At 38.5% G+C, this 14,115-nt stretch overlaps 1 protein-coding gene across 1 annotated transcript in view; it reads right to left on the bottom strand.

The window, feature by feature from the left end:
- The window catches only part of LAMA2 (laminin subunit alpha 2), a 656,337-nt gene that overhangs the window by 18,000 nt on the left and 624,222 nt on the right, over positions 1 to 14,115 (bottom strand). Inside the window, exons 48-50 of the mRNA XM_058435730.1 lie at positions 12,743 to 12,891; positions 7,275 to 7,451; positions 6,863 to 7,031 (exon numbers count right to left, since the gene is read on the bottom strand). Of these exons, the coding sequence (XP_058291713.1) occupies positions 6,863 to 7,031; positions 7,275 to 7,451; positions 12,743 to 12,891 (495 nt within the window). The remainder of the gene's footprint in view (positions 1 to 6,862; positions 7,032 to 7,274; positions 7,452 to 12,742; positions 12,892 to 14,115) is intronic.

The raw sequence follows: 14,115 nt of genomic DNA, 5'->3' as shown, positions 1-14,115 counted from the left end.
TTTTCTAAGCTAGTGTATACTTGAAGGCGTCCTCATCTCTATGGATGTGATGCTTTACCTGTGTTGTTTTGGACACACTAATCTCTCAAATGTGTTAAAACAACAATAATAATAATAAAAAAATTCACTGTCTCAGTAGAGGCTCATCAATCTCAACGTGTTACAATTCTGCCACCTTGTGGGGACTTTTTAAAGTACCAGAAATAGATAATGGGGAAAATGGGGTATGAAAGGAGGACAGATATGCTTGTTTTTCATTTGCCTTTGCTTGGCAGGTTACAAGTTGCAGGCAGACAGGACTTGGGTGGGGAGTCTCACGTGGTGGTGCACCTGTCGATTAGAGCAGTGATGTGGTTGGGAATAATTATGGAGGAAGCCATGCTTCCCAAAGCCTTGTTTAGGGAAGTAAATAGTGCACCAAATTAGTAACGGGGCCAAAACGTTTTCACCCTCACACTGTCACTCATTTAACTTCAGGTCAGAATAAAGCAATGGTCTTTTGTAACTGCAGATTGGTGGCTGACATTTGGAAATGAGTTCTTAGATTCAGGAGGGCGTATGATTCGTTGATAAGCATCTCTTGAGTTTCCTAGGTCCTGAGCAGAGATTTATATTACATTCATCAAAACTGGCATCTTTGTTCTTGAAAGCACCAAACAATGAATCATCATAGAAATTGCATAATTTTCTTCTTTCATGAGTCACTAATTCCTCTAATAAATGTGGGCTAAAATCACATCTGATGCTTATTTGTCATGATTTTCTTTATGGATGAATAAGTGGAAGATACTTTCTAGAGCACTGACTTTAATCTTCTAAAATATAAAAGCCCTACTCAAGATGTTTATTGAGAAACTGAATTATTGTTAATACTGCACTTAAACTCTTTTGGTGGGTCTTGGGCATTTACAGTAATATTTATACATTAATGTCTAAACAGGGATTCCTTGATAAGTGGAAAATATATGTTTTCTCTTTAAATACATATTAGTATCCAATCAGTTTATCCTTTGGCCTTGACTGTACTTAGCCCTTAAAGGTGTAGCACTAAAGCCGCTAGGGATATCACTTTCCTTTCCTCTATTCTTTCCTTCTCTGCTCACTTCTTTTCCCCAAATCCCAAGGAGAGATCATCAGTACAGGAACTCTCCATGGCTACTTGTATTGTTTTTCTTAGTTTTCACATTTTAAACTGTGAGGTTTACGGCTGAACTCTTCAATAAAATTCAAGTAAAAGAATGCAGCCAGCTCATTATCTACAAATCCACACAGGCTATCCTTGTTAAAAAGACTTGGTATAAACAGCTCACATACTTGCAGAGAACTTGTCACGTTTCCACATGTCAACAAATTTCTGTATACTTGAAGTTCAGCCTCTTATCTACCTCTACCTCCTGCCATCCTCCATGAAAAATATCCACAAATAGAACATGTAGAAATGTTTTCTCTAGCTCTCAATGGGCTAAAGAATAAGAGAGAAGTATAAAGAGAAGACAAGCTACCGTAATATCAAATGAGATAATATGCATGAAATGCTCTTTAATCTAGCGTGTTCAACATGAATTAATCATAAGATTGACATAATCCATTTCACAGGGCAGGGCTTTCTCAAGACACCCTTACATTGCCCTGTAGTATAGTGAATGTTGTCCTCATGCTGTAAGTTGCTGGCAGGATTGGGTGTGATGGGTGTAAAGAAGAAAAAGAAGGGCACTGAGAATAGGAGATCTTTTCTGTCAACTGTGCTAGCACAAATATGGAGCTCATAAATAGGCAGTTCTCACTTCAGGAGTTAACTTTTAAGTCTTAGTTCTTAAATAACTCTTAAAAAGCTAAATTCTGGGCCAGGCGTGGTGGCTTATGCCTGTAATCTCAACACTTTGGCAGGCTGAGGCAGGTGGATCACTTCCCAAGAGTTCGAGACCAGCCTGGCCAACATGGTGAAATCCCATCTCTATTAAAAATACAAAAATTAGCCGGGCATGGTTGAATGCACCTGTAGTCCCAGCTACTCAGGAGGCTGAGGCATGAGGATCGCCTGAGCCTGGGAGGTTGATGCTGCAGTGAGCCATGACTGCACCACTGCACACCAGCCTGGGCGACAGAGCAAGAAAAAAAAATAATCTAAATTCTGATACAAAAATGGAAAATGGTGAGAATTGAAAATTATAGAGGACATATTTAATAACCACATCATTACAAGGTATGTATCATTACATATCAAACCAATAAAAGGGTTTGGAATTGCTTAAAAATTGAATACTCACCACATCCCTTTTTTTCCAGCACCTGCCACCCACCCTAAAAATGTGAAAAACTAACTAGAATAATTAAGTTAAAGAAACATAGAAGTTAAAGTTAAACTAACAGAAGAATAAATAGAGAGATGGAATGTTACTTTGAGCCAGGCGTGCTGGGTGCTTTGCATAAAATGTACAGCTTATTCCCTCATAATAGTAATCCTAGAAGGAAGATATTATTATCTTATTTGTCCATTAATTATTTTACATTTAGAAAGGACAAGTAACCTGCCAGAATTCATGGAATAAAAGTGGGAGGGCTATGGCAGAAAAAGCAACTCTCCCTCTTTTTCTCTGACTAGCAGTGATGGTGTCGTATTCATCTTTGCACTTAGTAGACGCTTAATAAATATTTGTTATAAAATAAATTGTAAAACTTTTAACTTTTAGTAACCTTTAAAAAGAAGACACCCTTTTCCCCCTACACACACAAAAAGAACATAAGGAATCAAATTAAAACAGAAGATATGTGTGGCTCCATGATCTGAACTCTAAAATATAATACAATTAATAGAGATGGAAAGTTCTAAAAAATCTAATTCTGACCACACAGTCATAACTAATTATAATGTGCAAAAGAAGGGGAAATAGGCCGGGCGCAGTGTCTCATACCTGTAATCCCAGCACTTTGGGAGGCTGAGGTGGGCAGATCACCTGAAGTCGGGAGTTCGAGACCAGCCTGACCAACATGGAAAAATCCCGTCTACTAAAAATACAAAATTAGCCAGGAGTGGTGGTGCATGCCCGTAATCCCAGCTACTCAGGAGGCTGAAGCAGAAGAATCGCTTGAACCCAGGAGGTGGAGGTTGCAGTGAGATGAGATTGTGACATTACACTCCAGCCTGGGCAACAAGAGTGAAACTCCATCTCAAAAAAAAAAAAAAAAAAAAGGGGAAATAGCAGTTGGAATTTAGATATCTGGGTTTTAGTGCCAACTATCGCTCATGTATGTAACCCCCAGGCCATGCTGTAAGTTTGAGAGCTTTCTTTCCTCATTGTGCAAGTTAAGAGTTGGAATCTTTAGGGTGTCTTCTAGCTCTAATGTTCTGTGATTCTTTCTAAACCAACCAGTTTGGCATGCGACTCAACTTTTTGCTTCTGTCTCATCTACTAAGTGGAATGCTCTGTTTTCAGAAAAGTTAAAACATACACTGCTGAGAGGAAATGGAAATCGAAATTAGAACAGAAGGTTATAAAAAAAAAAAAAGAACCTTAAATGAGTAAAAATCTCCATTCCCAGATGGGCAAGTATCTTTATTTTGAGAAAAAAGGAAAAAGTGTGATCTCTAAATACCACAGAAAAATGTGCTTGAGAGGCCCTATAAAATGAAGTTTGTGTAAGTACTTAGAAAAGTAAGGTGATCCATGGAGGCTGGCAGGGTTATCCCTAAAAATCCAAATCAGCACAGGCTGAAAGACCTGCCTGGAGGACGTTCTAGTGGTAGATAAGAAGGTCCATGAGGTTCTGCTTGATTGAATATGGTACCTGATTTGGAATTAGTAGCATGATATATCTATGAAAAACATTAAAACATTCTTAGGTGCATTAATAGAAATATGGTAACAATTAAGGGAGGGAGGGGTCACACTGTCTCCTGAGCTGGTGACTTCCTTTTGAGCAGTACGTGCCATATTATGAAGGGAATATTTCAAATTTAAGAATACTGATCATGGAGGGGATAACAATTAGAAATGAGATAATACAAAGAATACCTAAGCTAGGGAAATGGTTAGCCTAGGGAAGGAGAAGACTTAGCTGTTTTCAAATTCTTGAAGGGATGTTAGACAGAGGACACATAAATGTAATGTGTTTGCCTATAGAAATACAATCATTACATAGAAATTTTAGGGACTCAGTTTTAACTTAATGTAACCAATGGCTTTCTAACAACTTGAGCCTGCCTTGTCATAACACTGGAAAATCTTGTCAATGAAATGTTCAAGCAAAGGCTATAAGTATCATACAAAAGGAACCCACGCATTAAGATGGTGATTGGACCAGATGATCTTTAGGGCTCTTGCCAATTTTAGTTTATAATTTTAAGTTAGTCACTTAGAAATTAGGCTCTGTTTTCTCCTAGAAACATTTTTATAAGTGGACATTAGGATCCAAGGTCAAAAAAGTTTATTCAGCTCATGATGTTTTCTAATTCTTCAACTGAAAACACATTTATGAGTCTGAGAAACACATGATTTTCAGGTATCTAATGGTGAAGAGGAGGATCATTAACCTTACCTTTGCTAAGCAAAGGTCTAGCCTGTGGCTGAATTATGAAAGAGCTGAGGAAACATTCTGAAATCCATGTGGCAGATCTCAGGAATGCTTTAGGACGAAATCAACTCCTGGAACTAACCCCCACATGACTGACAGCTTTCCACTTGCTAGTTGTGTGATCTTAGGTATTTTCCTTTGTGAAATATAATACTTCCGGCAATATAAATAAATGTAAATAAAACAATTAATAGGGTGGGGATCAAATGAAATAACAGATATGAACTGCCTGGCAGAGTACTGGACACATAGTAGTTATTCACCAAATGCAGGGATTCCTCAGAGTGTCTATGTGGGTATGCTTTTTCCAGTTTTCAAATAACTTCCACATACATTATCCCATTTGATTTTTCATAATAACTCTATGTTGTAGGCAAGATAGATGAAATATCCCTATTTCACAAAGGATGAAAGGATGCTTGGAGTAAATAACCAGTTTTCTTGAATGATGGTTATTTGGCCTCTCATTGAATAACTATTGGTTGAGCACATTGCTCAACCAATTCCATCATGGACACTAAGGAAGAGAATGAGATATTCAAGAGTTTTCAAGATCTGCACTCAAGACAACATTTCCCACCCATTACTGGTATGGAATATAACCACAACACATGAGCTGTAAAGAGTGTAGTGACCGTGACCATCTTTGTTGTGTTGGTGATTAGAATGTAAATTGGCATAGCTTGTGGAAGAAACAATTCAGGTATGTGTATTGAAAACCTTAGACATATTCATCTTTTGGCCTTATGATTTCCTACTTATCTATTTTAAGAATAACTGGAAATAATGAAAAAGTTTGATGCATAGAGGAGCTCATCAGAGTATAGTTTCTAATAGTGAAAAACTGGAAACACTCTCAGTAGCCTACTATGGTCCATTAAAAGTAGAATAAATTGGAAAGGCAGAGTGTTCCAAAGATAAGGAGTCAGACTTTGGAGTCTGACTCGCTAGAATAAAATTCTTACTCTGCCTTTTACTAGTGGTGTGGGTGGGTTGGTTGCTTAAGATAGCTAATTCTTATTAATTCGACTAAAAGTAGAAAGACTATATTTTACAGAGCTGTTATGAGAATTACATATAATATTGAATGAAAATTGTTTAGCCCTGGGCTGGTGAAAGTACTCATTATTATCATTACTATATAGTACTTGTGCCATTTATTAAACATTCAGTATATCTGAGTCATTTAACAAACATTATCTTTTAAAACTCTGATACAAAGTCTTTGATGTCTGTGCTGTTAATATCCTCATTTGACAAATGAGGTAACAGAAATAGTCTACGGCCAAACCACCCTGAAAGCATCCGATCTTTTCTGATCTCGAAAGCTAAGCAGGGTTAGGCCTGGCTAGTACTTGGATGGGAAACTGAGAAATAGATTGGATAGGTAGCTTTCCCAAATTCACACAGATGGTCGGTTACAGTGCTGGGATTTGAACACCAGCAGTCTGACTTGAGCCCATGCTCTAATCAAGGCTATATGACCTCCAATACTATAACATTCTTGTGTGTCTCTGTGTGTGTATATACTTAACGTAAAATCATATTAGATATACACATTTATATGATGTTTAGATACAGTTTTTATTTATTTATTTATTTTTATTTTCTGGAGATGCAGTCTCGCTCTGTTGCCCAGGCTGGAGTACAGTGGCGTGATCTCGGCTCACTGCAACCTCCGCCTCCCGGGTTCAAGCGATTCTCCTGCCTCAGCCTCCTGAGTAGCTGGGACTACAGGCACACACCACCATGCCAGGCTATTTTTTTTGTATTTTAGTAGAGACGGGGTTTCAATGTGGTTGCCCAGGCTGGTCTCGAACTCCTGAGCTCAGGCAATGTGCCTGCCTTGGCCTCCCAAAGTGCTAGGATTACAGGCGTGAGCCAGCGTGCCTGGCCTAGAAATAGTTTCAGTGGTGTATTACTAGTTTCTAAAAACAGGACACCAAATTGTATACAAGGTAGCACATCTACTATGCAGATAAAAGGGCCTGAAAACCAACATGGTTGCCTCTGTCATGGTATTATGGAGGTGGCTTTTATTCATGATTCTGGATATCTCTGTGTTTTCCAACATTTCAACTGAAAATGTACTGTTTTGTAAACAAAATTGAAGGAGGAAATATAGGTAAGTCATTCAACGAAGATGTAAGAATAGGTTTTGATAGACAGGTTATATTTCTTTCAATTCTAATATCAGAGTGTACTAGATATCCTGAATAATCTTCCTTCTGAAATGACTCAGAATACTGGGTAAAAATTAGAAAGTAATGGGGATAATATAAACACTTACACGTGTCAGAACTGGGGTGGGCGTAGGAAAGGCTGGGGTGGGAACTGGCTCAGGCTGGGTAACTATTTCAGCTGGAGCTGCTCCATCTTCATCTTCACGGAGTTTCTGATGGGCACAGCGACCAATGTCAGCGTTTTTGAAGGATACAGGCCTTGCAAAGTCCATGGGGCTAATAGAATGTAACAAAATAAGATTTTTTTACTTTCATTTTTTTGCTTCCTTCCAATTAAGCCCGATCCCCGCATGCCTTTTTAAGTCCATTAGTGTGCTTTTCTCAGTCTAAATTGAAGATCCTCACTGTTTCCCTCCTCCCCTGCATAGCTGTAGACAATGTAGATGCATTGGGACCCCGATACCAAGAAATAAAAATAAAAATAAAAAATCAATAGTAGTAATGAGGAGATCCACTTACACAGAGTTAATAACAAGATTCCATACACAGCCTTCAAAAGGAGGAATATTTCTGAGTGGGGAAGGTTGAAATTCAGGTGGAGCACCCCCAACGAAAAGCTTTTTAACTTCAATAGGCTGTTCAACTGTCAGGTTTTGCATATATCTTCTGTTTTCATCGACTTGAACTGTAAAGATGCTGATAAAATATTAAAAATAATCAAGTATAAATCGCATCTCATTCAATACAGTTGGAAATCAAATTCTTTCCTACCAGCCTTCACCCCTCTCAACCATAGCTTTTAAGGGGGCCAAAATTGGATGGTTAGGAATTCTACACTAAGCAAACGCTGTTCTCAGGATCTCATCCCATGACTCCCTCGTTCACTCTTCCTGAAAGTTTACTGAAACCAGGTCGTGGTGCACTGCAACATTAGCCTCTGGTGGAGCTGACAACAGCGCTGTGCAGCCCAAAGCATGAGCCTGTGAGAACTGAGGCTTCTGTAGTGTGCAGTAATGTCTAATTGTATAAGGATCGGCGGGTTTAGCATAGCATGGGGTCTTTCTTGGGTTGTGCTGGCTATTATCTTCTTGCTAGGGGACAAACCATGCTCCTGAGAGCTTAGATTGCAGGAATCAACAGCAAATACTTAAAGCACATTTTATAAAGAATGTAGCTGATGGCTTTTGAACAGAAGAGGCAGGCAAGAACACCCTGCTAATTGTTCCTTGCAATGATTTTTCTTAGTGGCTGTTTCATTAATTTCCCTAATTTGCTTATGAGAGATAACTCACACATTGCTAATTGAGAACCTCATGCTACTTATTTACAACAATCCTTGGATCCCTGGGCCAAGAATCAGAAGGAGACAAAGAGTTCTGATGAAAATGACCAAAGACATTTTCTCTCTTGTTCCGGAAGCAAGTTTTGAGTTTCGGTCTTAACAGTCATCATGGTGCTATTAGTCATAAGCATTAGTCACTAGCCCGAGGATCATGAATGGATTACTGAAAACTTACTTCATATCTGGAGAGAAAACCAAAGTACTTGGGTGGAAACCTCAGTCCTAAAGTGCCCTCTTACTTGATTTTATAAAGAAGAAAAACCACATGTAGAACTGGAAAAAACAATAAGCCAGGGTAAAGATGCTCTGAATTGGCACTTTACAAGTAAGAGAATTCAAAAGTAAGAGAAAGGGACAAAAAATGGATTTCGCTGTGGCTCAAAATGTCACTGTTAAGGGGGTGAAGAAGGGACCGGTAAAATTTAGTTTCAAAGAGAAAATAGGGGGAAATGACATACTTTTGAGGTTTCTTTCTTTACCAAACTATGGAAAAATGTGTTGGCAAAACCCAGGAGGTTCAGCTTCCTTGCTAAGAGTGTCGGTGGTTTTCTGAGACGAGAATTTCAGAAAACCACTCACTTCCGGGTATGTGTGACTCACTGAGAAGCCCCTCCCCTACACTCTTTTTACCCCTTTAGCGGAAAGCAGCCTCTTAGCAACATGATATCACAGGGCTCCTAAGGGTTTTAATGAGGGATATAAGCCTCTATTAAAGATTGTCCAAGGAGAGTAAATCTCTGTTCTCGATTAGAATTTTAAAAAGCTAGAGGCCTTCCTCTTTCTGGTGTAGCCTCTCTCTGTAGTCTGGTTCTGCCACAAGGACCATCATAGTGACCCCCCCTTTTTTTTTAAACCAATTCACAGGGTGGTGATGGAGAATGAGTGTGGGCTTTCAGGAGGAACATACTGGAATTAAGTACTAGTGTGGAAGCTTACTAGCTGTGTGACCTTGGGCAAGTTATTTAATCATGCTCAGGTCCATTTCATTCATTTATAAGATGGAGATAAAAATACCTACTTCAAACAGCAGAAAATATTAATTAAGGGATTGCCCTGAGGCTGTATTACTTAATAAGGGCATTGCTAGAAAACTATAGCTAAATCCTGCTCCTATTTTACCTTTTAGGAACATCAAATCTAGATCATTTATTTAGTTTTTATTGAGAAGGACATTGCCAATATGCCCATGATGATTCTGGTGTGTTTTCCATTTTTAAAAAGTATTTATTTAACAGCTTTTTACTGAGGCCTACTATATGCAAAAAGGTACATTAAACTTTGTATTACTTTAGTATTGTAATAGGTCAGCTTTTTTTTTTTTTTTTTTTACAGTTTCAATGGCTGATTCTTAAAGTTTCGTAATTACTTGATTACTTATACCCCATTTCTTATTTGTTTGGACTGTGGGTTTAAGATTTTTTTTAAAACCATATCAATTGGATTGCATACGTAGAAGAAGATATTAAGAGAAGTAAGTGTCCAAACGTTTGTAATTTACATAATAAATAAAATCTAATCTTTTTTCTGTTTGAACATACTTTGGATGTTAAGAAAGAAAATATTTAGGTTTCAGTGTTAAAATCTTTATCTCATTCTGGAAACCCCAAATGACTCCTAAAATATCTCACCCTACTTCCTGACCTTTAGCCTATTTCTGTACCTGTGTGAAGAAAGCTTTCCCAGAAGAAAAACTCAGTTCAGTTGCTTGTTCTATTTGCTTAAGTAACTACTTCAGGCTCTTAGGATTTGATGTTTTTGTCCAGTAAGAACCGCTGGCCACCAAGGCGGACGCCAGGAGAAGGATCAGAGGACAAAGCAGATATAGGAGGCAGAGGTCACTGGAGTGCCAAGAAATTAGATACCAAAGTGACTGAAGGGAGGTTTTTCCAGACGAAGGGGTGGAAGGGAGAGAGAATGAGGAAAGAGAGAATGAGGAAGAGAATGAGGAAAGAGAGAGAAAGAGTAAAGAGAGGCAGAGGACAAGGGAGAAGGAGCTTCTTGAGAAGCTTGGCCCCCAATTTGGTAAAAATCCAATTATTCTGTGAGGTGGTATTAAAGCTATCATTTTGTCTGGGATTTTAGGAAAAGAAATGATGATTGACATGCATAGTCTGAAAAGTGTTGGGATAATGCAAATATCTCCAAATTAATAATCATACATCATAATCAACATTTAGTAATGTAAACCTTTATGGTCACACAAAAACGCAAGAATAATCTATTGGCTGTGCATAGATGGAGGTATTTAAGTCAAATATATCTCATTTAATACCTGGTCCTGTTATTTGTAGTATATGATTTTGGGCAAGTTAGTTAATATTTTCTCATCTGTGATGAAAGGATGTTATTATAGATCTCACATACATTCAGAACAATTAAAACAAATCATCTTTGTCTAGTATGTGACACAAATCATGCCATAGAATAGGCATATAAAGCATTAACAATTTTTTCTGGGTGAAGTTCTCATGGTCGCTTGCGATCTCTGGTTAATCAGTTTAATGTGGCACTTGCTTGTAGAGTAGATTGCATTTTAACCTTAGAGTGCCGAATGAGCCATTATGGTAGCAAATGTATTCTTGTTTTGGCACAGAGTTCAGTGACTACACACTAATATGTCTAATATATTATCCTGTAATTAACAATGAATGGCAAAACTGTTTGTTTATATGGCCAATTAACTAAATGACTAGTTTCCAGTGATGTACTATATACTGAGCTTAATCAAATAAAGGTTAGATTGATGGTCAACAGCTGTGAAGTTGGCATAATAAAAGGCCCTTCTTGAAGAAGCACCTGTTAAAAGGACATAGTGGTACAACAGTGTAATGCATTTGGGAATTCCAGAATTCCTTCTCCACAAAATAATACATTTTGAGTGATTTTGGTCTACTAATTTCTCAAATCTGCAGTTACTTATTGAAATACCTTAAAGTTTAAATGTTTTTGTTTTGTTTTGTTTTGTTTTTTCCGAGATGGAGTCTTGCTCTGTTGCCCAGGCTGGAGTGCAGTGGTGCGATCTCGGCTCACTGAAACCTCTGTACCCCTGGTTTAAGCAATTCTCCTGCCTCAGCCTCCAGAGTAGCTGCGATTACAGGCGCCCACCACCATGTCTGGCTAATGTTTTTGTATTTTTAGTAGAGACGGGGTTTCACCATGTTGGCCAGGCTGGTCTCGAACTCCTGACCTCATGATCCACCTGCCTTGGCCTCCCAAAGTGCTGGGATTACAGGCATGAACCACCATGCCCAGCTAAAGTAAATCTTTTAAAAAGTCCTTTCCACAATGAAAAGGATTAAAGTTTGTCAAAGGGCCTAACATCTAATCTAGAAGACATGTGAAACCAGGATTGTAAAGCATTCTAAGATTCAAATGAGAATATTCAGTTTGCATTTCTCCTCAGAGAACATGACTACAATATCTGGCTATTAGATTAGTAAAAGTTCTCAGTTTGTCCAAATATTGATCCCTCATTTGTCTCAATCATGGTTTCTAAACATCTCAGTAGCCATTCTGCATGAATGCTTTGTATCGATTCATCCTACAGCCTAATCCTCTACATAATAATAATAATAATAAAAACTGAGGAAAGCTTTGTTATTTACTTAGAAGTTAAGAAATCTTTATTACTTATCTAAATGTTTTCCACAAGAGGATAATTAGTAAATGTAGGTCTTTCACTGCAGGATAGTATCGGCTTGGCTGAACTACTGCTACATATTCATACTCGTTGCATTTAAAAGTATCCTCTGTGTTTTGAGCCCTCAGCAAATTGGATTTCCAGTTCTTTTCTATGTCTTCGGTCTGATAAATGGATTGCTGGCTTGGAGGTCTGAACCCCTGAAGTCTCTGGGCTTCTGTTTCCTTTTTCTCTAATTGTCCTTCTAAACTAATTATCTCTCTGAGTTGTCCTACAATATTTTGGTGAAAAATACAGATGACTTTCCTAAAAAAGTAAGTATAAAGTATTGCAGCATTCTAAAGAAAGTCATGAGTAAAGCCAATTCCCTGGCCCAGGGCTGGGGGCAAGCGCTCTGGTAGATTTGTAGAAAGGTGGCTAGTCTCAGGGCAGCAGTCATTTTCCTCCCCTCCCTTGATTCTGTTCCCTCAGAAAGCCACTCTGCAGGGACCCTGCAAACCTTGGGAAGGGGGACAGGGACAAGATATGCACTTAATAGGCTCAGTACGTCCTGCAGCTGCTGCCACACTCTGTATCTGTGACAGCTAAGCAGCTGCCATAACTGCTTTGGAACCTGAATGAGATAGAAACCGCCAAAGCCTGCTGGCTCCAGTGGAGCTGATTTGTGTGTTTCGCTGTGTGCATACCTTATTTGAGGAGGTAATATTTGAGAGGGGCAGAGAGAGGGATTTTTCTTACTTATAGCTTCAGAAAATGCATTTGGTTTTTCCAAAGGTGGAGATAACTGAGCGAATAAAAATGTTAAGGGTAGAACGCCTAAGGGCTGAGGCAAATGAGGTTCCCGAAGTATGAAAAGTAAAGAAGAGGGAATTAAGCTACGGTATCCTTTTGCAATGCATAGTAGGTCCACACACACAGAGGTTCAGGCAGATCCTGATGGATACCGATGCTAGCAAAGGAAGTTCACCTGAGTTACAATAATAAATATTTTAGTGCTATTGTTACCCTCTCGTTCGCTCTACATGAACGGAATGTTCTCTTCCATCATGAAACAGATTCAGCTCTGGTCTGACGACAATTTTCCTCATTGTTCGTGCCCCTGTGGAGAGATGCACTTCCAGACGGCCCCTGTTGAGGAGTATTGCATAATAGGCCTGCAACAGCAAGTGGTTATTGAAAATTAAACAGAAGTCTCATTTATGGCTTAGCTTTAGAGATTCCCTGGCAGAACCACAGGTTCGTCTGCTCTGAGATCTTACCTGAGAAATTAAGACTTTATTTTCTCAAACGGTTTTGAAAACAGCTGGAAATATCTTTCTAATCATTTACCATTTTTGCTCGTGAGATGATCTGGAAAGTGGATATATTAATATAGCAGTTCTCTGCAAAGCAGATTTGTGATGCTGAAAGTAACAGCTGTGCTTGCGTTGGTCCTCTAACTTATAAAACCCATCAGGAGACAAAGGGTGTCAACAAAATCCCTCTCCCTTATATTCACAAGTGGACAGCTAGCTTCTGAGAATCAGGCCTGACTCTCAACCTTGTGGCATTCTGAGTATTTAGACTTCAATTTGTTCTCTGAGCTGGTGGAATAGATTGCTATCACAAACATGTAACCTGCCTCCCACATTTAGAAAGAAGGGGGATAATTTTTCATCCACAAACATGCCTGCTTTCTTCTTGCTACTGTTACTATAGCAACCAATGTGGTTTTGATATCCCATCATGAACCCCAGGGAGCCTGAATGCAGTCCTTGTCCCTAGAGCTGATGCCATGTGCTCTCCCTTTCTTGTGGAGTATGGGGGCACCTGCCACACAGTGATGGCTCAGATCTCCATGAGTCATCTATGGTGGTAGAGACAGTTTCCATCAAACATTATCATGTTCCAATAATTTACTAAATCATGTATGTAGTTACGTGTCCACCACAAAACATTTTGAGGATCTGGATAAGTGCTCACCATCTGTCAAAGGGAAATCACAAACTACTCACTCAATGAAAAATTCCTTAGCTCATGGATGGTTTGACATATCAAACCCATTTAGCAGAAAGGAATCACAAATAACTCTATGGGTATCAAAACTGTTAGCTTTGAAATATAAAACTTGTCAATTTAACCAGCACTGAATCTAAATCTAATTATGTCTAACAGACTTACACTATTTAACATTGGTTCCTCCTTCAGATAGCATATACTATGACATTTTATAAACTAGATATGAGTTATTAAAATGTTAAAACATTAAAATGTCATTTTAACTTACTTTATACTATACTACTTAGTGTTTTCTTATTGTAATTGTTTTAATAGGAATCTGTTTTATTTTAAGCACTATCCTGAAAGCTGATGATTCACATTCATTTCTTTTGTCTTGA

This window comes from Hylobates moloch, unplaced genomic scaffold (assembly GCF_009828535.3).
Source record: "Hylobates moloch isolate HMO894 unplaced genomic scaffold, HMol_V3 SCAFFOLD_2, whole genome shotgun sequence".
Taxonomy (NCBI): Eukaryota; Metazoa; Chordata; class Mammalia; order Primates; family Hylobatidae; genus Hylobates; species Hylobates moloch.
This window is presented reverse-complemented; position numbering and strand designations above follow the sequence as displayed.